At 45.5% G+C, this 23055-nt stretch overlaps 7 protein-coding genes across 7 annotated transcripts; 3 read left to right on the top strand and 4 right to left on the bottom strand.

Moving 5' to 3' along the window:
- Nucleotides 1–221: 221 nt before the first annotated feature.
- GLAREA_09813 (uncharacterized protein) lies at nucleotides 222–2231 on the bottom strand (the record flags this gene model as incomplete). The annotated part of the gene is made up of 4 exons (XM_008086409.1): nucleotides 222–954; nucleotides 1011–1436; nucleotides 1565–1628; nucleotides 1817–2231. The coding sequence occupies 4 exons, from the start codon at nucleotides 2229–2231 to the stop codon at nucleotides 222–224; spliced, it is 1638 nt and encodes a 545-aa protein (XP_008084600.1).
- Nucleotides 2232–6950: 4719 nt separating this feature from the next.
- GLAREA_09812 (uncharacterized protein) lies at nucleotides 6951–8900 on the top strand (the record flags this gene model as incomplete). The annotated part of the gene is made up of 1 exon (XM_008086408.1): nucleotides 6951–8900. One exon carries the CDS (start codon nucleotides 6951–6953, stop codon nucleotides 8898–8900), a length of 1950 nt encoding a protein of 649 aa, XP_008084599.1.
- A 1227-nt stretch (nucleotides 8901–10127) lies between these two features.
- Nucleotides 10128–10934, bottom strand: GLAREA_09811 (ThrRS/AlaRS common; the record flags this gene model as incomplete). The annotated part of the gene is made up of 1 exon (XM_008086407.1): nucleotides 10128–10934. The coding sequence occupies one exon, from the start codon at nucleotides 10932–10934 to the stop codon at nucleotides 10128–10130; it is 807 nt and encodes a 268-aa protein (XP_008084598.1).
- Nucleotides 10935–11659: 725 nt separating this feature from the next.
- GLAREA_09810 (Mannose-binding lectin) lies at nucleotides 11660–13636 on the top strand (the record flags this gene model as incomplete). The annotated part of the gene is made up of 4 exons (XM_008086406.1): nucleotides 11660–12811; nucleotides 12874–13338; nucleotides 13411–13524; nucleotides 13580–13636. 4 exons carry the CDS (start codon nucleotides 11660–11662, stop codon nucleotides 13634–13636), a joined length of 1788 nt encoding a protein of 595 aa, XP_008084597.1.
- Nucleotides 13637–14701: 1065 nt separating this feature from the next.
- Nucleotides 14702–15145, top strand: GLAREA_09809 (uncharacterized protein; the record flags this gene model as incomplete). Its single annotated transcript, XM_008086405.1, has 2 exons — nucleotides 14702–14803; nucleotides 14852–15145. 2 exons carry the CDS (start codon nucleotides 14702–14704, stop codon nucleotides 15143–15145), a joined length of 396 nt encoding a protein of 131 aa, XP_008084596.1.
- A 1969-nt stretch (nucleotides 15146–17114) lies between these two features.
- GLAREA_09808 (Zn2/Cys6 DNA-binding protein) lies at nucleotides 17115–19220 on the bottom strand (the record flags this gene model as incomplete). Its single annotated transcript, XM_008086404.1, has 6 exons — nucleotides 17115–17369; nucleotides 17432–17923; nucleotides 17972–17996; nucleotides 18158–18637; nucleotides 18739–18973; nucleotides 19034–19220. 6 exons carry the CDS (start codon nucleotides 19218–19220, stop codon nucleotides 17115–17117), a joined length of 1674 nt encoding a protein of 557 aa, XP_008084595.1.
- A 1722-nt stretch (nucleotides 19221–20942) lies between these two features.
- On the bottom strand, nucleotides 20943–22669 carry GLAREA_09807 (FAD-binding protein; the record flags this gene model as incomplete). The annotated part of the gene is made up of 5 exons (XM_008086403.1): nucleotides 20943–21198; nucleotides 21268–21650; nucleotides 21703–22091; nucleotides 22138–22348; nucleotides 22430–22669. 5 exons carry the CDS (start codon nucleotides 22667–22669, stop codon nucleotides 20943–20945), a joined length of 1479 nt encoding a protein of 492 aa, XP_008084594.1.
- Between the last annotated feature and the right edge of the window lie 386 nt (nucleotides 22670–23055).

Genomic DNA, 23055 nt, shown 5'->3' with positions numbered 1-23055 from the left:
AGCTTCATAGCCGACTCTCTCTACATAAGCTTTAGAACCATACTTGTTAGCTGGCACTAACTTGCTATCGCTAGATCCTCGAGATTTGCCGACAGTGGATCTATAAGCAAGTTGACTCCATACTTGACGATGTAGAAGCCGTGTAAATTCCTTATTTTTTGCTAGGCACACCAGAGAAGAAAGGCTTAAACCCGAGTCCCACTTCAAACACCTCAGTACGACTACTGCATTTCCATCTGGTTAAACAACCTCTCGCCCTCGACATCACACGCCGAATCCACCCAAGAAAACCTCTTCATAATAACCCTCACCTCATCCCACTCCCTTATCTTCAAAATAGTAGCTAGAATATTTAATTGCCCCGTGAACCATGGCCTCTGATTCTGTCCCAAAGCAGCGATACCGCCAATCACAACACACCATAACACCAGCTCGACCATCTCTCTACTCGCCATCAACAGATCAATCTCTTCAATCACGGGCCTTAGTAGCGATAAGAGTTTCTGCCGAGGCTGAAGGGAGCGTGGAGTAGGAAAGATGACGTGGATGCAGTAGATTAAGGCTGCTAGGCGACAAGCTTCGTAACAGTGTTTCATCCTACGTGTGTCTTCTAAAAACATGTCGTCATGATGTTGTGGTGAAGGTAGGGACAAAAGGTGATGGAGAACCCAGTTTCTGTTATCGGCTAAAGCTTCTGGAATATTAGAGCTATTCTCGTAGATTTGAACTGTTTCAGAATAATCTTTCATCCTCAAGAATACGTTGATGAATTCGTCGTGTAAACCACCGGCTTCCAAGTATGATAAGCCGTGTGCTGCTACCTGGGATTCATAAGCTGAATCTGCAAGGATGCTATGAGTACTCAACAAACGGTACTCAATATCGCGACCATATGGATCGAGTAATGCGTGCTGTGGTCGATCAAGTGTCGTCGCACAGGCTATGAGCTCTGAACTAGATGCTCGCTTAGCTCGAATGCGCCTGGGAATACGAAACAGAAATCAACATACCATGCAATACACCAAGGCAGACCAATAGCACCGATATTCCGATTCCCACCTCTTCTCTTGATAATCTCTTCCGCTGCGATCACATGAGCCATATGGTATTTCCGTACGCCATAGATCTCAAGCCACTGCAAATTCCGAAGCGGCGCGGAGAAAGGTGACCAGTCTGGTGGGTCCTCCTCATCCTGCGTCTCGTTCATGCCGAGGAATAGCATGCTCTGGACCAGTTCATCAGAATCGAGTTGGTTTCCGTTTCTGAGGGTGTCGAGAATCCCACGTAGTGCTTCTCCTTTGTATTGGAACTGCTCCAGGCGAATATTTTCTTTGGAGCCGGAGAAGGGGAGGGGACCGCGGTTGCTTTCGAGGTGGGTTAGTGCTGTGAAGAGGACCATGTTTAGGACTATTGGGTTTCTAGCTGCTCTGTTAAGCCTTTGATCTTAGTGTCAGCGTTTCGTTCCACGATACATAGCTAAGGCTCCGTGTAGGAATTGATGTTTATCGAATGAAAAGGTTTGAACTAATAAAACAAGGCGGAGTCAAGGGCTTTGAGAACTTACCAGTCCCGTGCATATGCAAATGCAAATTCAGAACTCCGAATTTTAGTCCACACTGTGTGTACATCTAAAAGACGTGATAGTTAGTTGGACTATAAAGATCTGAAAAAAGGATTTGAAACCGAGCGAGTGATCTTGTTAAATATCCAGAATTGCATGAATTGCTGATTTTGATTTTAAAATGCCGATAATTACACCTGGATTGTCTCGATTATGGGAAAGAGACAATATCAGAAAAGAGGTGTGTGTACATACTATAATCCACGAGCTCATGATATCGCGTCGGAACAGTTCCAGTCTCAAGACGCAGAAATGGGTCATATCTTCCAGCACTAAGCATTGTCTGTATTTGAGGTCTTGCATTCATCATCTGGACAGCTGCTGTTTGATACCCGCACGTACAAGTCGCTTTTGCACGTATCTCTCTCTGAGACGATCTTCGAGGAGGACGCATAGCCAGGTTTGGTGAGTGCCGAGTATTTCGACGAGCATGCTGCATAACATGTGTTCGTACTTTGGTCGAATCCTCTGCATCAACCTTGCCAGAAGCATTGTGAATGTTGATGTATTGCACATTGATAATCGTCTGTGATAAGCTCTTCTCAGGCTCAGAGGCCTTGTTCGCCATCCCGTATTTTTCTGAACCACAAATTGAACATCGTTCAGACATTCCAAAACGAGCTTCCCCTGGAGAATCTTGCATCCCTGCTCGACCCTCGATATCTCTATTTATAGAGCTTTTTGTTTCGAGTCGTAATATTGTTCATACCGTGAAGAGTTTGCTGGATATATTTCGTGCTAGTGCCAGGCTGTTGATGGTAGAGAATGTTGTCGAGACAATGACTTTAAAGACAAAGAGCAATGGAACACTATTATACCATAGGAGAGGTACAGCCTCCTCAATTTAAGGAGCTGAATCGGCATTTTGTTAGCTATGGAGAGGTTTTCTGCTGGGTTGATTGTATTGCCTTGAATATGTTCGCGTCGTGTACGTAGATACCAGGTATACCAGCGGTAAAATGGTCCCTGCGTAGCGCCACAGGGCTTGCTGCTTCAAATGCCGATTTGCACATTTTGCTACCCGGTCAAGTCTGCAAGATATCAAATCCCGACAGAACTAATCCACCCAATAGGCTTGCCGTATTGAGAGGTGTTTCAGTATTTAGGGATCTGAAGAATCTGAGGGAGTTTCTGGGTCGATATAAGGCGTCCAATAGAACTGCTCTCTCAAGTCGTTACCAGAGTCCCGGGAAATGATGCATACGCGATGGCATCGGTGTATTGATCTTGGCATAAGCATTAAACGGTGCTGCAGACTTCGGGATTAGTAACACGGATTTTCAAAGCTGTCGAGTGTTAAACCACCTCATTCATCGTGATGATTTTTGTAAGAACGCAAAAAAGCCCAGTCCTAGCTAGGAATACGTATTACAGTAGAGAACTACCGCTGTAGTATCAATAGCCGTTTACGGAGTGCGTTCCGTCATTACAGGTCGAACGATGTTGTATATATCTTTTTGTTCCTGTTTGAGGTGACGTTTGGGCCGGTTTGGCGGAAATTCAACGAGCGAAAGTGGGGTCACCACGTGACCTGACTGTCTCTCTCATATAGGCTCGAGATAGCATGAAAGTGAGTATCGGTTTAGGGATAAAGTAACAACGAATTTTTGTATTAAATTCACATTATATGGATAGTAGTTATCACCTCATCAAGCGGCTGGTGAGGCACGTGTGTAGGTCTCGACGAAGCGGAAAATCCTTGACCCGTTCCATTCTCTCTTGGAGGCACGCGAGAGTGTACTTATTATTCGTAGCGCGTTGCGGAACTGCTAGTTTTCATGCCCCGGGCATCAGATTTCGCGGCAATGACAACATAATGGTTAATATGGTTAGAGCGTACCACGGATTGCCATTCCCTGCGCCTATATAGCTATCCAACATCGACCACAGATTGCCAGCACAGAACAGAACAAATCAAACACTTCACAACTTCTTGTAAGTTACCTATATTACCTACTCGACAAGAACATCCTTGTGTAGTGCTCTGAGATTCGCTACATATCACCCTTCACCTCAAGCTTCAACTGCCAAAACTCCTATGCCTCCACCCCAATCGGCCAAGATGTTTGGCATTGCCACGTTCGCAGCCTCGCTTCACATCGCAACGACTGTACGATTGTACGTGTAGACTCCTACTATCTTAGAAATTATCTCGCTGATAAGTAGATCTAGACTATACGAGCGCAAATCCCTGAAGAGCACGTTAGCCCAGAAAACGCGCGACGTCGACTCGGAGAATAACAATTCTTAACTACTTGTGAGAGTCAGGAAGTATTCAAGACTTCCAAAACCGGTTACCCAGATTCAAATCACGTAGCTTGTCCCAGGAGTCTAGAGAAATGCCTCGCATTATCAAGAACTACGACTCCGCTGTTTGGCTTCTTGTGAGTTTTGCGACAATGTTGGGTTTCTTCAATTCGTCTTTGTATGTTATGGTCCTTAAATCCAGCCAATGTTGTCACTAATCTACATGAGCAGGCAAAAGAAAAACGATCTAATTGAAGAGAAAATCAAGCGCATCGGTCGGGAAACCGGCAATGATAAAAAAAGTTCAATTCCCCAAAAGGATAGAAAAAATTAAAAAGAATTAGTTGCTTCGGCGGAAAAGTCCACCAGAAAGAAAAACCAACAGAAACCTCATGCTGCCGGCCTATGTTGCGGTGCCGAGACTTCTTTGATGAAAAAGGCTCAAGTTCAAAAATAAATTTCAAAAAACAAAAGGAATGGTGGTTTTGAGGGAATGTCCTTGGAGTCCCCGGGAAAAACCAACAGGAACCTCATGCTGCCGGGTTGTTGTGGTGTGGAAATCTTTTGGATGAAGATCATGATTACAGTCAGGGAGTTTCTTGGAGAGAACGGTTCAGAGATATCAGTCTGCGGCTAACCACCACAATCTTCTGTCCAGTTGGAAAATTCACCGAAGCTGTGCACACAACCAGTGCGTCTGCTCTCTTGCATTTGAGCGAATCATTCAGACTAACACAGATGTAGACTCACCCTCATTGCTCGTCCACCAAGATCTTACTCCACCGACGCAAGCAACACAGCGATCAACACAATCTACGAAGTCCCGACTCTACTGACGCTTCGCGAAGAAAACTGCGAGCAACACAGCGAGCAACAAAATCTACGAAGTCCCGACAAGCTAGCATACAACTTCCAGAACCTCCACAACTTCCACAACTTCCGAAGTGTATAACAAGCCAGGCTACATATAGCTCTATCAATCCCTCCAGATGGGCTTATTTAGACATTCTATTCGACTACCGCACCTAGCAGGTTGTGCGGAGAACTCGGGGCACAACCTACGCATACACACAAAAGACTACTACCTTTCCTCTGTCGAATAATCGATCCCAACTCATAGTGCTGCTGGACAGTATACAAACCACGGCTGCAAAACGCCTCGAACGAACATACCCACACTCCTCCGAGTCGAAGCTCAGTCTGTGGCAACACTACTCGCACTTATCCTGACGGATTGATTCCATCTGGCGGGGAAAATTGCCGTCGAACGGCCCTCTAGTCGCACGCTTAACGGCACAAAAAGCTTTCTAGCACTGGTTATCCATGAGTTTTACCTTGTTCAAACACTGTACTTGCTCTACATTATGTAAATCAAAAGCTCCGAGCTTAGCACGTCTCTATATCCCACAGAGATTCCAGGTCGAACTACTATCGCAGCACTGGACCGCCAGACGAAAATCACCACCATCCTCATCAGCTCTATCAACACCTTCCCTAAGCTACGACATTCAGACGGACGGGCTGCTACGGCCACGCTCCGCCGAGGACGAAGAGCCATACATTGTCATATCACACCTCTCGCAACTTACGACGTCCGAGTGAATGGATGAACACATTGTCAGATTGGGTGATGGAGAAGCGTCGAAATAATGCAGGAATGTGCTTGTTCTTTTGAGTGAAGAGGGAAATTTGGGGAGTACATTGTCGGATGCAGTATATTCGGAGTCAAGCGAGCGTTGTGTTGGGATGAAGGGAGGTGCAATGAGGAACTCTATGCAGTACAACATAGGAGGCAGGGTGTCCGAAGGCATATCAGACGTATATTGGAGAAAAGCAGGATGATACCACTTTTTATGTTCTAGACAAAATCTAGAAATTTAACGAACGGCCAATGTGCCAGCCAAAGCCAAAGTTGCCTTACGGTGAACCCGTTAAGATGGTGCAATATTAAATCATCGCCCCTCTGTTGTGTATGGCCCGTGCTGGAAGGTGATTTAATCAGTACTGCACCTTACGAAGTCCTACTGCAGAGCCCGTTGAGATGGTGCAAGACGCTAGAGGCTCGTTTGGCATCCAGTGATTTATTTTTGGAAAATCCATAGTGTCTGGATTAAGCGGGGATATCTCCACTGAATACACGCACGACATACTGAGCTGCAGATGATTGACCTTGAAGACTTCTCGGCACTTGCCATTGAGCTCAAGTGAATACAAGTAATTGACTTACGCGTATACCCAAACACGAGGCTCTTGACAAGGAGACTTACATGAACGTGATGATCAACCCCACGTCTCGAACGACGGTGGACGGTCGTACAGTAATCATGGGGCGGGGGTCACCGGTGAGCTTCGACATTTCCTGGCGTCTCGATTGAAGTCAGGTGAATAAAACGGTTGGAAGATAGATGAGGCTACACAAATGTTACCGGATGAATGTCCATCCTGGCTCATCAACAGGGTAGTGGAAGACAAATGAAGCTTCTTTGAGCCATCCCGAGTCCAGCCAGCACGGTGTCGGGTGGGAAACGCTGCAGAGCCATGCGACACAGCTTGCCAGCCTGCAGTGAAACGGCGAGGACAGCAGCATGACTGGCCGATGACAGCACATCAGCATCTCAGTCTGCAGGTTTACCGAGGAGACAGGAGGGAGGGTTATTCGCTACTTCCGCCTCACTTGCATCATACTTTAGCAGAGGTTGCCTGGTACATACCCGCACGTGGAGAAGTAAAGTGACGGTAGTGACTCGCACCGTTTGAATCCTCGCTTGAACATGAGTTTGAATGAAAATCCAGTCGAGAAGTTGCAAAGGAGCAAAAGCAACGCGCGGAAGTTTCTAACCCTTAGGTCGATTTCCGGGGCTCGCTTAGCACATCCAAGCTCCAGAGCTAAAGGCCGACAGTATCCGGCCTAGTTTTTGAGAACCGATCACGAACTGGAAAGTGAGGAACCATCTTTAATCATCACATCCCACAAGTACAGACACCATCCATTGTCCTACATCCCCTTATCCACAGCCACGATATGTTGAGTTATTCATGATAGGGAGGTGAAACCAGCATTATCGACCGTCGCGGCGACACAATGGACGAGGCGTCAAGGCTGGTGTCTGAGCTGCACTCGAAGCTCGCGGCGCTGGACGATAAAGTCGCCCGCTATCAGCGAGACATGGCGTCGGAATTCACCAAATACGCGGCAGATCTTCTGCGAAATGTACCAAAGGATGTTTCTGACGATGTGTCGAGGAGAATTGCTGAGTCGGTGAGGGAGTATCCATCGTTGAAGCTCGACCCAGGCACCATTGAGTCATGCGCCGACGCGACAGGCTGCAGCAACAGTGGCGGAGTCGATTCACCAAATGGAGATTTGATAGTAACAGAACATGTAGAGAGGGCACAGGAAGACGAGGAGGACCCTCCACGAAGCCCGCACGAACGAGAAAAAGAATTCCAGGGACTCTTTACACCCTTTTACCTACCTCTCCTCGATAGTAACGATCGCAACGAACGAAGGTCGAGCAGTGATTTGAAGGCAGCAGTACCAGTGCCTATAACAGACACGAATACCATGGATAATGCGGGAGTCGACGCCAGTACGGATACAAGATCACTAGCAGGCACTCCAGAGCCACCCAGACCGCCCCTCCCCAAACGAAGAAATACAGACGAAGTATCCTCAGGGTCTTCGGATTTGGGCGACGGGATCACTCGTCGAAGTGCATTGCGCAGATCCTCTACTTCGTCCACAAGAAACAGCCCACGTCGAGTACGATTCGAAGTCGAAGGTGAGGAGGTCCTTCCCACATCCTCGCCATATACCTCCGAATTACAGATGACGCAAGACCTACCAGTAACATACCAAATACTTGGCGAAGATTTGGAAGACGTTGGTGAATCGGAACAGATAGAGGATATAGAGGATATAGATGAAGAACAGGATCTAGACGAAGAACCACCCCCTACAAGACGCGTCTCCTCGTCGCAAGCATTGAGAGCGTTGTCCCGAGGTCCATTCGTAGACGACGGGACTCAATGGACAACCGTCTCTGCGCCGCCTGATGGTTCAGCTTCAATTGCTGTCTCGGGTGATTCACCCGCTCTATCTACACAATCATCCACGGACGACTTACCAATCATCAACGGCATTTCACGTGCACCGCCAGAAGAAAATATTTTAAGCTCAGACTCGCCGACGTCTGTGTTTACATCCCAAAACACAACTGCAAACAGCCGATTGGCTCAACCACAAGCAATGCCTTCCTCTGACGACATTCTAGCGCGACATGAGTCTGACGACCCCGAATATATGTCTGACGAAGAAGAAGATGATATGCTAGATATGCCTGCACTTACATCCATGAAAGGAAAACGATCTAACGCGCCTCAACCTTCCTCTCTCTCTTCTTCTGGTGCCACCCCAACGCGATCTCCAACTGCAGCTACCATGACCCGCGGGGTTGGTTCCATGAATCTTCTCGATATCGACCAGAAAAAGGCCACTGATGAGCTAGGCAAATTACGATTCTCCGCCGATGATGAAGATGAGATGTTCACGTTCGACGACAACGACCATCGCCCAAGCCCTCCAGAAGAAGAAGACGATGATTCTGAACCCGAGAGTTCTTCCCCTATATCTCCGACTTCACCTGGATCTGGCGATGACGTACGTGAAGCTTCAGGCCTTTCGAAATCTCCAGCACGTCCTATCGTCAAGCCTGCAAGTCGCCGTGAGATGGGTTCTTCTGGATCTGGAGCTACAGGTTCCTTGAGGGGCCACCCATTTCAAATGCCTATTGTCAGTCCTGACGTGCACGCGGCAGCCGCTTCTATGGGAGACTTCAATTCATTCGTCGGCAGTGTCCACGGGCGTAGTGGTGTGGATGACTGTGACCCAATGGCATTCAGAAACAGCATCGGCAAACCAACCTACCAGGGCAACGTTCGACCGCTGACCATGCAAGACCGCCTAGCACACGATGAATACCATAAGGGGAAACAAGCAGATACTCCGATTGAGTCGCCAAAGAACAAATAATCCTCTTCTGATTCTGGCTACTACATATTTACGCTTCTACATCGACATTCATAGCTGGTCTGCGAAATCGAAGTTTGAGGGAAATGGGGCTTGATACGGTTGTTGCGAGGAATTGATACACTGTATTGCATGTTAGGCTGGCGTTTGGAAAAATCTGTTGATCAGCGAACCACCACTCCGTTGGTAATCTTTGCATATGAGAGCTCGATTGTGTTTACGAGGGGAATAGCATTTTTAGGGTGTTTGTAGCCGGAATTGCATGGGTGTGGTGGATGTATTTGAGAGCCACAGCGACGATGGGATGTCTACTACCTACGAAAGCGCCTTTACATAAAAGTACTGATATTAGAATCGGTGAAGCAAATATTACTTTATTATTCTAATGTTGTTTTGTCCCTGAATTCTGCGTTGGGCTGTGAGTCATGGAGCAGGTTTGTTGGGGTTGGGATTTCTGTGGTGCTGTTATCTGACGGATGGTGCAATTGTCTCGGTACATACGTACGTGGTTCGCTTATTCTTTCTAACTGTGATTGTTTACATGCCCACCAGGGACCTTGGTATTGTCCGTGGATGAATGTTTGATTAGGTATCTAATCTCAGACGACTATATCTAACCGAAATATTCTGTGTATCTGCCGGTTAAATAGATGTGTAGTGAAGGTGGGGATGTCTAGTCGTCAGATTACCCTGGGACGAGGATTTTCTGGTCGGTGATTCGTTTGTTTTTGGGGATAAGTTGGGGTGTGTAATTGGGAGTATCTTGTTGGGGCTGTGCTTGGGGTGATGGGTTTCTTGGTTGGGTGGTGGAGTGAAGTTGAGGAGGGTTGTGTTGTTGATGTTGATGGATTTAGGATAGGTTTGAGTTTGGTATATTTTCTAGTGGTTTGATTAATTGAATACTTGGAGTTTGGATTGGGATATTTGGTAGAGTAATTTATCTAGACAAGTAGGGTTTAAAGGACTATTTAGGTGTATAGTGCTAAATGTAAGGATTCTTTTAAGATACTAACATGTAAGTGTTTTGCTTTCGGGAGACATTATAGACGATAGACTTTAATAAACAAATCAAGGGTCGAGCTTTGCTTAGACTCTATGGATTCAATTTTTATAATCTATATATATATAATATATGCTTTCTAAATTTTACATCAGTAAACAAAAGCAAATGTCCGGAATTATATACTGATACTCCATCACGTGATCATCATCTATCAATGCAAATGCATCCTAATCACATCGATAACTCACCCTACTCACCCCTTTACTCCTACTAATCTTCCTAACCTCAATCCTCCCCGTCTCCCCACAATCCCCCACATGCGTCCCCCCACAAGGATAACTCCCCAACCCAACCATCTCCACCACCCTCCCCAACTCCTCCCCCTCCGGCAAAGCAAACCCCTCATCCACGCCCTCACACTCCCTCCTCAGCCTCTCCATCGGCCAAAAATGAATCTCAACTGCCCGCTTCGACGCTACAAACTCATCCACCTTCTCCTGAATCGCCGCAAGCGCCGAACCGGGGATATTCCCGACGAACTCCACAGCCGCGGATCCTGGGTAATGCGACGCCTTGCTCTCTACTAATTTTGGCAGCTTGTCCTCGCGCGATAGATGGTTGATGGCGAGACCGAGGATATGACCCGCGGTATGCAATCGTGAATGTAAATCCCGTTTCGCCCCGTCAATCACCTGATTCACTTCCTCGCCAACCGCAAACCCATCTTGGCCACTCGATTCATTGAAGCGGCCGAAATGCAGTATCCCGCCGCCCTCAGCGGGATGGCGTACGGAAGATACCTCGAATTTCGCAGTTGAGGTCGAGATGACGCCGGTGTCGGTGGGTTGGCCGCCGCCTTGCACGTAGAAAATTGTGGAGGTGGTGATGAGGGCGTGGTCGTTGGGTGTTACTTCTTTGATGAGGGATTGGTCTGAGGGGGGGAGCGAGGAGACGGGGGTTAGGGAGAGGATTTTTGTGAGGTGTTGCCGGAGGTTGCCGTTGGTTTGGTAGAGGAGTTTGGTGCGGGCGGCCATTTTTTTGTGGATGTATTTGTTGTGATATCTTGGATGTGGTTTGAGAATGGGGGAGTGAGTAGTGAGATGAAGCGAAGGTGTCGTACCGGTAGGCACCGTGAAAGTGATAGACCGGGCGCTTGTTAAAATGATTACTAAGGTAAATCACTTAATAAAACAAAAGCTCTCTTGAGCTGTGCACCTAGATTGTCTGATAGTGTAACTATGGACCATAATAACTTCTTCATCAGTAAGATCTTATTTTGGGCTTGTCGTAATGTTTCAAACGGAATTACGATTAGTCCAATCAGTCTATCGTGGTTATAAGGCGGTGAGTTAAAGTGGATATTCTGCCACTCGACCGTCTGGCGAAGCTTCATCCTTTCCTCCAGGCAACCGTCTTTACTCCGTAGGCACAAATGTAGAGAAGTCGAAACATCAACAAGATCATGACTCCCATAAGGTGCTCTTGCAGCATCTGTGGTCATGATATCTATGATAACACAGTTGATGATTCCCCCACATGGTTGAACCAATTTCGTATTTGTGAGTTACTGCTCGTTGTAACGCTGAGTGAGAACGCTGACAATGGAATGCCCATAGTATACTCAAGCCCAAAAGGGGTATCTGTCTCCGGAGTGGGATATATTGTAGACTCGTCCTATAGCGACTGGATTACCCCCTTAAATTACACAGCGCGCTGGGACGACACAGAATCTGATGCCTCAACACAAGGGCTGATCGGAATGTTTAACCAGGATCCTGAGGATGATCGATGGGGTATTCCGTTCCACGCGTCTTGCTGGTCTCTTTTGGAAAGGGTTTATGGCCCCGATGAAATTCCTAGCGCGGCTCTTCTCGAAATTTGCAAGTCACTTCCCCTACCACTGCTAGGAGATTGCATCGATTGGGGTCATGATTTTGAAGGATTATTTCGTCCAGATGACCAGGTGCGCTATCCTTGGGAGGATCGATCAATCACCCTGGTGGACGCGGACTCCCCTATAGGGCGTTCTGCACGGAATGATCCCTACAATGTCCCAGAGATTGCACAACTCTTGGGCGAGAATCCTCAAGCCCCGCCGGCTTCAAATCTACTTGAACCGGCTAAGGTTGCCAACGACTGTTTCGCAGCGCTTCCAGAAGATGTTTGCTTCATAATCGCATCAAACATGCCAACTGTGGACGCTCTAAAACTCCGTCACGCATCAGCATCCTTTTGGCCTATATTCCGCAGCCAGCAGTTTTGGGGTTTGAAATTCAAGGCGTCTGGTGAGCGCTCATGGCTTTGTGAATCACAGAAATTGGACAAATCCTACAATTGGTTGTGGTTGTATCATCGCACGAACAGAGCTCAGCGCAGCGAAAAGTTGCAAAATCGGAGAAGGATTTGGAAATTGGTGGAGCAGATACGTGAGTCACTGGACTTCGAGCGAACAAACTTACCTCTCACTTTTTGTTCCGATCCAAACCTAGCCAACATGCGGTGGCTTGAAGTAACTGGCGATATAAGGCCCGAACGTGAAGAACCATATACTGGTTTCTTTGAGGGTTGTCGTTTGTTATACGAGCAACAGACATCAATCCATCCGTCTCTGTCTGAAATCGAGTTTTCGTTTGTGCCGCTAGGTAGTGTGAGTTACGTTGCCGGAATAAGACTCCTCTCCAGCTCATGCGAAGCCATACAGCTGGGCTATAGGGCGCATAGAAGTGAGCGCGTTAATATTAAATCCTTGATTGGGTTCAACTTGGTTGTGGGATCCAGAGGTATACAAGCCGTCCAGTGCATTGTTAACAACAGTGAGGTGTCTAAATGGTTTGGCTGTCTAAGTGACGCTCCAACAACGAGACGTTTAACTCTTTCTGCTCCTATAACCGCAGTGAAGGCGGGATTTGATGTAAGCAGACTAAACCTCTTCCTTTGATCAGTGTCAACTGAATGCCACTAATAATATGACAGGGTTGCAAGATGATTAGTCTGGCAATTGCAGATAGCTGTTCACGTGATCCCGAGAATGAATCATTACGAGATCTCGCCATGTGGTATCCCAGCGTGCCCCCGATCAATCTGCACTTACATGAGGCTTGTTTTGAGGCTCGGAAGTCTGCAGTGAATAGGTTTCAGCCTCTATGCTGGACCTTGTTTGGAGGGCATGGAGGGAAATATCTTCAATCCTTGACTGGTGTTACCGTAACCTACAGAGCTCGGGTCTCTGGTGTCGAGTTCAACTACAACACCGAACAAGTCCCGGCAGAATGTCGTAAAGTCGGCCGGTATAGGCCTCATACGTTTGACACGGTTTCTTATTTTCCAATTGATGGCGCCGGAGGGGAATACATTGACACCATTCATCTGTTCAGGACATTTAGTAGTGGCGCAGAGATGTACTGGTACCAGAAAATCGGAAAGTTAAAGTCGTTCAAGGTACGTTGCTCGTATCCAAAAATACCCCGTGCTCTATCAAGCCGTTTTGACCCAGACTTTTACTTATTTCAGATTTCGACAAATCGTGGAAGATCGTGCCACTTCAATCAGCGGGATTCTGGACGTGTGGGGGAGTGTGTGACTCTGGTTCCAGGGACCACAGTCACTGGTTTTTATTGGAGTCAGGTAAGCCGGAATCGTACTTCTCTGGTCGGATGGTGCTAATTAGTCTGTACTCCAGCGTGAGAGTCACATTACAGATCTTGGCGTCATCTCGGAAACCATTGACCAAAAATGATAGAGACGGTGCGTCAACAATAGTCTACAACTTACTACCGACATCTTTATATTTATCGAACTCTCACGCAGCTATCCAGCGTACTTTTTTCAAGTCGGACTATCGTAAGACTAATAGGGCGATCGATAAGCTTACACCATGTGATGATTCGTGAGCTTTGTCTACTTATCTAGCTAGGATGATACGAAAATCAAGGTGCGGAAGTAAATGCCTTCATCGAAGTATTCTTATGTTCCCCACATTTGTATAAGCTTTACTCTCATATCTAGACTAGGCGGTGAGTTCTTCTCAACTTACCATCATTTTTGCTTAGTCGCTCTTTTCTTGTCGCTTGACTTTGGCAACCAAAAACATGCAGAGTGCCAGATTTTCTAATGTATGTCACTAATCCAGTGCTGTTGTTAAAGCCTTTCAGTGCGCTCTGGCAGCGTTTCTTGGTAACAGAAGTGAAGAGGCCTAGAGAAGGTATTTGCTGGACGATATCGAAATCCTAACCTTGGTTGTAGCTCGTCGTACAGTAGGACAAGATTATTCTCCTTTCTAACTACTCTATTAGCAACTTGTAAATCAGCTTAGTCGACAAGATAACAAATTTCGACTACTGCTAGAACCTAACTGATATCTCCTGCTTGCCGGACTAGATACTTACTAATCCGAAATCATACCCGGAAAATGCATTAATATTGGAATACTTGGTATGGAAAAAGAACTCATTAACTTCTGTAGGGTATCATGAACCTTCTGTTGGTGCAACCCAAAAAAAGGTTCGGCGGCCTATGAGATGGGCCATTTTACCCTACGGGAATTAGATAGAACACATGAGAGAAAGACCCATTTCGCTCCAATTTTAAGTTTCGGTGAAAGGATGCAGCTTGGTTTCGTATGAGTCACATGACTACCCCCTGACTTGAAGTAACCGAGTTGCCTTCAAGCTAGCGTTGTTGCCTGCTCAAACTCCATTTATTGTTAGCAAGAAAATTGAAAAACTTCCCATCTTTTCAAATTCTTAGCAAATATTTGACGCCGAAAAGAACCCTTTCTTGATTGAACTGCTTCTTCATAAACATGGCACAAGAAAATCCACTCGAAAATCGTGAAGGAAATAGTGGGGTTGCTCCCAGGAATTCGGGTAGAGTCGTTGCACAGAGCAACACCATCAAAATCGGTGTAAGTACTTCTCTTGCGAAATAGACGAACGAAGTAATATGTCGGTAGTACATGTATTGTGATGTCATCCAGTTTTACTACAATCAACTTAAAGAATACCCCGACGACTCATATGTTGATTTCTTATGGAGCCATATCTTGAGGATGTACTTCACCCTAGACGGTGGCTATGGTGTTGAAATACCGATCACAACTCCGCCGAGTACGTTTAGTGTGCGCTGTATCAGACAGGTCCCGCATTTTCACCTAAGGAAAATCTGGCTTGTTGTGGATAATCGAGTGGAGGAGGAGGTGAACAGCTCAACGTGGGACCAGGGAATCGAGCAGCTGGGGAGTGTTTGAAGACTACACGTGATGAGTACGCGAGTGAGATGAAAGTTTTGTGTGGGATCGTGACGGTTGGTCATTATTCCAGATTCTACGAATTGCATGAGGGGAAAGAGGAATTAAGCGATCATACGAAATGGAATGGCACAACTTTGCAGTTCAAAAACAATGAAGCAGAGATTGATGCTATCCTTTGCGATATCCTCGATAAAACCGGGCATTCGAAAACAAGAGAAGAAGAACCCTCGGCTGCTGATTCTTTGGAGCGTCCTCCTGCCCCCGTATGGGAATGGGATGCAATTGCCCAAAAGTGGAAAAGTTGGAGTGGTACGACATGTACTGGTACGAATATGTCTCGGAATCTACTACTTGAGAGATTAGTGTATCGGCTTCGATTGGATATGATTAGTTTGGTATTATTTTGACCACATGGAGAATCGAAAGCCCATTACACTGATGTGTTATAATTATAAATGAGAGAATGCAATGCCAACTTGAGGATGAATCATAACCCCCACGAGTTTGGTTACAATTATCCATAAAGTGAGGTGTTCCTGAAGGTTACGAGTAATTGAGGAGGTATTAAGAACACGATGTGGTGGTGGCACGGCTGTTCACCTGGCCATGGAAACAGGCTCATGTAGCAGAAACATTCTGCACAAGAGATTGGCCAGTCCAGGTGTTGATGCTGCGACTGTAGTAGCTAGAACGTACAATAGACGAGCGCACCTATCAGCATAGCTGGTTGAATTTACGGCATAAGTCTTCATACGAAGGGGGGTTGGTAGACAATAGAGTGACAATAACATTCCAATCCGAGCCCGCAGAGCTCTGTGTGACGGCAGTCATCGTACACACTCGTGCGCATCTTGGAAAACGTACAGTACAAGCCATTCGAGCCTTAAATCACGGGCATTTCATGTCAGCGTATTTAGCTTATTGGGTAGGATCGGATTAAAGTTGGGGGACGAAAATCGAGCTTTATGATTGGAAGAGGAAAAGAGATAGCCGCCGGCAGACCAGCAGAATGGCCTAATTAGATACAGAATTCCAGTTTTTTCCTCCTCTATTCAAACTTGGTCGAAAAGTATAACGAAGACGCATTGGAAGAGAAGGACAAAGGGACAATAATGAATTTACAGAAGGACTCGCAGACTAACTCGAAGAGAGAGATGAAGAACGAAGGGGACAAGCTCGCTTCAACTCCTCCATAGAAGTACAATACTTTGCGTGGCGACAATCTACTGCAACTCCGCCAAACGAGTAAACACCAGCTTAAAAACATCTGGACACGTATCAAAAAGAAGAGGTTAAAACGTTGTGTGAATTGCCACCAAGATTCCTAATATTATGTTACTAAATTTGGCCTAGCGCTTGAAAATATAAATACAGGCGACGCATTTGCAGAACGTGTCCTTGTAAGACATTAAAGTGCCGTAGTTCTATATGGAGGCTAAAACTACATAAAACATCTTTTTAACCTAATTAACTTTTATACAAAGTCTGTTGAGATTTAATCAATTCTCCCAAGTAAAAGTTACGATTATTATCGCTTTGTTTCCACTTGTTCGGAACTCGAATAAAGGTTCTCTGTCGTACAAGGATTCAACAGCAATTATATTGTAGGTAAAAACCCATGACTTATGTAGATAATTGGGCGGGAAGCTACAGGACTATGAATAATTTTTCTTTTACATACTTTTTCTTCATTCTTGAGAGAGATATAGTAATTGGGTCTACTTGTTAAAATGTATATCTTACTCTAAACCCAGAAGCTCCGAAAGCAATAAATATTTGTCATGATAGTATCGTCAATAACAAAAGGTAATATTATTCGTCTAGTGGGGTTTAATCTTGCTATTTGGACTCAAGTTCACAATAGCGTATCCTGGCATTGAATCACACCCTGGTAATGACTGCGGACTACTTGTATTTCTAAGAGACTCCCGAATGCCCAACTAGCGAAAATCTTTGTCCAACTTCCTTAACCCGAGCACACTAATGAGTTTGAAATATCTATCCCGTTTAAAGAAAACTCCTGTTGTTGATGATCATCATTTATTTCGTTATCAAGGTCTAAAAGTTGCAAAAAGCTCTCAGCGAGATGATTGACACTTTTCAACCCTTGCAGTACCAAAATAATCTCTTGAAGCTGCATGTTGAAACATTCGTCGGGATTCTTATGTGTTTTGAAGAATCTTGCACATAGGTAAAGGGGCACCGGTGTAAAAGGGTGGACCTTTTGGACTTAGCACTTAACCTTTTCATCGATGACCAAGGCGAAAATTGCCAGCAACTTACCTTGAAAAAGCTCAATTGTGCTAATGTTTTTGTGAGATCGACAAGTTCTTGTGCAGCACGTAATGCAAGACTCTTGTATTCCATACGTATCATCAATTCTTCCTCCGTCTCGAACATGGCATTTTCCAAAGTCTTGTACAAATACAAAACAGTTGTTTTCGCCAGCATTTGGGTAAACAGTAACATGGGGTCAACATATTGGGAGGTAGCAGGGTACTTAGCCACCATCGTTTGCATTGTCTGTACCAGTATCGCGTTAACACATTGATGTCGATCCCAGAAATCTGACGAAGGAGTGGCACAAATATCTTCGACAACAGCCTGATTTCTGTGGGATAGCGCTCGTCCGAAAATTGTGTTCACCACAATGCATTCGGCCCACGAGGACGATAAAGTCTGGTGATTTGTACCGACAGCCTCTGATAAGAAGCACATCAAGATGGGTTGGCCACTCTGGAAGTTTGTCTCAGGTGCTGGCAAACGTGTCATAATCTGTGTCGCAATTAGAAGACATATCACTACGCGCCCACAAAGACTTACAGCTTGCTCACTCAATGTTAACGGCCTAAAGGTGTGTCAAATCAGTACAATCATTTCGCACAAGTCTAATGCATTTTGGGAAAGAGTTGGACAGCTGATCTGTTCCCGCGTGAAAGATTATGAGGTCCCTCGAAAGTGAACCTTCTGAGGCACGAAATTGGGCCAGGAAACACTGGAGAAACTTACCAATCATTAGTTATACTTGCAAAACGATCAAGAGAATATGCCATCCAAAAAGTCCTCCTCATCTCTTCAGTCTTAATCCAGTCGCCATGACTGTGTATACTATTGGGCGTGTCAATCTTATAAAGTCGCATGAGTTGTACCAAGCGGAACGAACGCCCCGCACTCATCCAACCATGACAATAATTGAACCGCAAGAACTCATAGATAGCAATCAAGATCCATGCCTGCACTTGTTCAATCTCGACGGATCTAATGTCTGTGCATTTGTTTTCAAGTTCCTCTAGCATCTTTTTAGTATCTGAGTAAAGTGATTTCTCTAGGTGTTGGAACTGGGTCGATAGCGAGGCTCCTAACGTCCACATGGCGTGTTGAAGGCAAGTGTGAGATCTGCTTTTGTCTTTCGCCCGCGTCCATGCTGAGTAGCGTCGTTGCTGAAGAATCGGTGCAAACACGTGCACTCGATCAAAATAAAGTTGGTCCCTAGAGAACAAGAACATGTCAGTTGATGGTGTTAGAAGCCAGCATGGAAACTTATTTTTGGCACAATCAGATTGACTCTTCGAGCGCTGTGAAGGACTTACAAGTCTTCGCGCATTAAGCTCGACAGGCAGATCTCTGACGAGCTCGGATACGGCTCGAAAGCATCCAAGGGCATGTAAGTATCTTGAGTTTCAATATCCGCTAGAATTTTTGAAATATCTGTAGGGGATTGCTCTCTCGAGATACCGCCTAAAATCTGATCATCAGTCAATTCGAGAAATGAGTCGATGGATGATGTCCTCGCGTGTTTTTGGGTGAGCGAAATTTCTAGAGCAGCTGTTTGACATTTGCGACATTAGCTTCCGAGTTTTGACTGTAAGAACGAAGTCCATATACCAACTCGTGCTTGTAGAGCTTTGAGATGACCTCTCTGTGGACCTCTTGGCGAACGTATAGTTGTTATAGTACAAGCCATACCAGTATCGATACAAGTTGTACATTTTGGTTCACGACGATCACACCGCAATTTGCGCGCTCTACAAGTATCGCAGGCTAGTCCTGGAAGTTGTCGAGGTTGTTTCATGTTTGTTTGTGACATAATTTTCATGCGTCGATCCGAGTAGCGCCTTTTCATGTGTCTGAAAAAGAATGTGATATTTGTGGGCTAGATGGCCAATTTTCTTTTGATAAGTACAAAGGAATCCCAACGGCATTGCATATTACACCCATCAAATCTGGAACCATGTTCTTCGGAGTCTATGCTCAAGCTCTCGCCGATCATCTCTCTTCTCCAAACACCTGCTCTCGTCAAAAGTTGGAGACATTAGGTCGCAACGACCATTATTATTGGATAAAGCATTCATTGAGAACATTGTTGCGCGAGCCGGCATTGATCTGCACTGCCGTAAGGGCATTCAACGGAGCTATCTTATCTTCAGAATGACCCCTGGAGGTCGATGATACGATATCATTTTGTTGCTTGCATAGCAATTCAAGCCAATGAATATCAGGTCAGAAGCGTGGCAAGCGAGGGTTGTAATTGTCGGCCTTCTTTGCGGGAAGCTGACATTCTTTGCCAGGGGGTCAGCCATTATCAATGGCTGATATTTGACGTAGTACATGCCGCAAAGTTCCTACGCGGTGGCAGAATGCATATGAAGCGTCATTAGTGCTGACGGTTCACGAAAGCGGCGGCCCGAAGCGTGTACCGTGCCTATGAGATACCTTAACGAAATCCATTTATCGCCATTGTGCGTGGGCTCATGCATGTCTTACACGTATCTTCAAGCACTGCACTCACTGATGCAATGGGCTTGTTCCCGGCTACCTTGTCAGACACAGAGAGCCTTCTACGGTACAATAGGTGCCTATTGTCACATTCTTTAGACCTAAGTACTGATTATTTCCGAAGGATTCTCTTGGCGCTTGAGATTGTGCATATCAGAGTGACAAGACCAAGAAGAATATTCAACAAACAGGAATCGAATCGACGATGGGTCCAGCCTAGTATCTTACCTTTCGACTCCAGAAGCCGAGGTTCCAATTGGTGGTTATCGTCCGATTTGAGTTAGCTTATCTATCACTTCTACAATTACCATTAAGCCGTCCTTGTACAGTATTATATCCGTTCTCAGCCTTATGATTGTACTTTGGATGCACTCTGAAATCTACGGGCGTAAGCTTTCTAGTTGTGGACCACAACAGGGTTTTCGTAGCATACATGCAAGTCATGAAATCCACGGCATTTCCCCGAAAAAGAAGGTGACAGTGAACGCATCTACCAGTTTGTTGATCTCCGCTTGAAGCGTCAAGCCAAGAGCTGAGATCATCTAATTTTCACTTTTCTTTGTGTGCGATTCGCCTTATCCGAGTTTACGTTTTCTGACATAATCTTCTGGTGTCCCTGGGAGAGCTCAGCTACTGGTTTCCAACAAGTCAAGCCTCGGAAATTAAGAATTTACTCGTAGTCTATGTTGTGTCAAGATTTTAGTCTACACAACTGAACTTTTCTCGCGAGTAAGGAAACTGCACATTTGCTGCGGCACCCATTTTGGAAAGTAGTCAGAGTACGATCTGCCATTCATAATTCTATTGGAAAGCATTTAAGTTTTGATTGTCCAACAAGCATGACTGTTCATCTAAAACTTGCTACAGTTTTGTTCAAGAACGTCAAATTCATGGTAGGGTCTGGAACTTCACGAGGTATCAAGACCAGTTCAGACCGCCAATGCATCCTTTAGCACATTTTCACACACTTTCTGACGTTCTGTGGGGAATTATTCCACTCATAAAGACATCTTACAACTTATTTCCAATCTAGAGGTATAGGTAGATGGGCGCTAAAGAGCTCAGTTGGGTCCCATTTCAATTTTAGTGCCGAAAGCTTTGTCAGTTTTCGTGTGCCGTACCAAGCTTCTGGACCCTCATCTCCATGGGCGTAGTTAGAGTATACGGCAAGGGAATCAAAGCCACTTGTTTTGGCGAATTCCGCCCGCGCAGCTGTACTAAACTCGTTAACCGAATCGTCAATTCTTGTGTCTGTATAAAATCCTTCAATGTTCCTGTGGCAAGCAAGAGTCAGGATTATTCAAAACAGCCAAGGTCAAACTTCTCAAGTATTGAATACTGACATGTAGGTTTTGATGCCACGATATGCGTACGCCGTTTCCTCGTCCGGTACTGAATCAACAACTTCATTTGAATATCTCTGCAATAGCAGACGTCCTTGATAATCGGGGTTAGCTATCCAGAAGGCGGTCATGTTAGCGAAAAAGGATTGGAAGGTTGAAGGCGAGTAATGCTTCAGGCCAACAGTGTAGATGTTCAAATGTTGGTTTGGTGTGCATGCTCCATTGTCAAGACCAAAAAAACTGAAGAACGCGGCGTCAAAGAGTTTGTTTTGTTGGACGGTAAGGACTTGACTTCGAGTTGGGTTAAGGCCAAAGAATGGTTGCAAATGCTTCTCTCCTTCTTTCAAGGGTCCATAGTATATTGCGTTGACAGTAATTACGGGCTGAAATGAGTGTTAACCACAGTAATTAGGTTGGTGCAAGATTCAAACTCACCTCATTACTGGTTCTGTTGAAAATGGCAACAGCCGTGATAGCAAGTTGCGAAGGTAGAGTATCGTCAAAACTTTTCATGACTTCCCAGAAACTAGCGTTACTGCTTGCTGAAAACACGAAGTCCGCATTGACTGCCTCACCATTGTTTGTAATTTCATATATCCTGTAGGTTGCGGACACGATTATTCCGAAATTGCTACCGGCGCCTCTGACGGCCCAGAATAAATCCGAACTCTGATCAGCAGAGGCTTCTACAATCGTTCCGGCTGCGGTAACTATTCTGACTGACTGAAGGGCGTCCGAGAGAAGGCCGCGAACGCCGTGCAACGCTCCGATGCCCCCACCAATAGTAGCTCCAACTACTCCAACACACTTACAAGAGCCGAGAGCTAGAAAGATTAACGCAAATCGAAAGGAGAAATATGGAATTCTTACGCAGCTCTTTACCGGCATCATGTAGAACATCGATAAGCTGTGAAATTCTGGTTGACCCGCCGACGGTCACAGTGTTTTGATCCGCGTCCAGGTGTATTGTGTTAAATTTACTCAGATCGATAGAAATGCCATTGAAAGAACTAAAATCGGAAAATCCATGACCTCCTCCAGTGGTTAGAAACGGTATTGAATTTGTCGCAGAAATTTTAACCTGCACTATGTCAATATCACTCGTACTAATTATGATGAAGCTTTGAGTGCATGAAGAGACCTGGAGAGACAGTATGCTTACGATGTTTTGTATATCAGTCTCAGTAGCTGGCTTGATGGCTCCAACATATGATGGTGGAAGATAGTTAGTCCATCTTGGAGTCAATCTTTGTGTGAAATTGTCTGCCGATGGTAAGATGATTTCCGCGTTCAAGGATAAACTAGGCCCAAAAAGGGTCGTCAAGTTTTTGTTATTGAGTTCTGAATCGAACGTCGTTACTGACAGCACGTGCTGGAGCCACGCAGCAGCAAAGGCACGCATGTTGTTGAGTTACTGATTGCAATAAGAATCTTAGCTCAAGCGACAGTTTTCAGACTAGATATAATCTGGTCGAAAATCCGATATCCATAAGCTAAGGAACGTTTTCTGTTGTCTTAGGGTATGAAGTCGTCAGATACTCTCGAATGATCGTTGTTGGGGTCGAATGTATTGGGAACTTTTCTGACGTTTGACGATAAAGCCAAACGGTTTGTGCAAATCATTTTGTCGATGCGGCGAGTTACTCCGAGCCGACGACGCGTTGAGTAGAAGAAATGATTGTTCAAACACTTCCCTGCAGAACGATCATGCAACATCAAATATCCTCAGGGCTCATTGGCTGTCGAGCTTTGCGATGAGTGGGTGATACTCAAGTAGAATGGTTTACG

This window comes from Glarea lozoyensis, assembly GCF_000409485.1.
Source record: "Glarea lozoyensis ATCC 20868 chromosome Unknown GLAREA4, whole genome shotgun sequence".
In the NCBI taxonomy this organism is placed as follows: Eukaryota; Fungi; Ascomycota; class Leotiomycetes; order Helotiales; family Helotiaceae; genus Glarea; species Glarea lozoyensis.
Note: the sequence above shows the minus strand (reverse complement) of the source record. Positions and strands in the feature narration are given on the sequence as shown.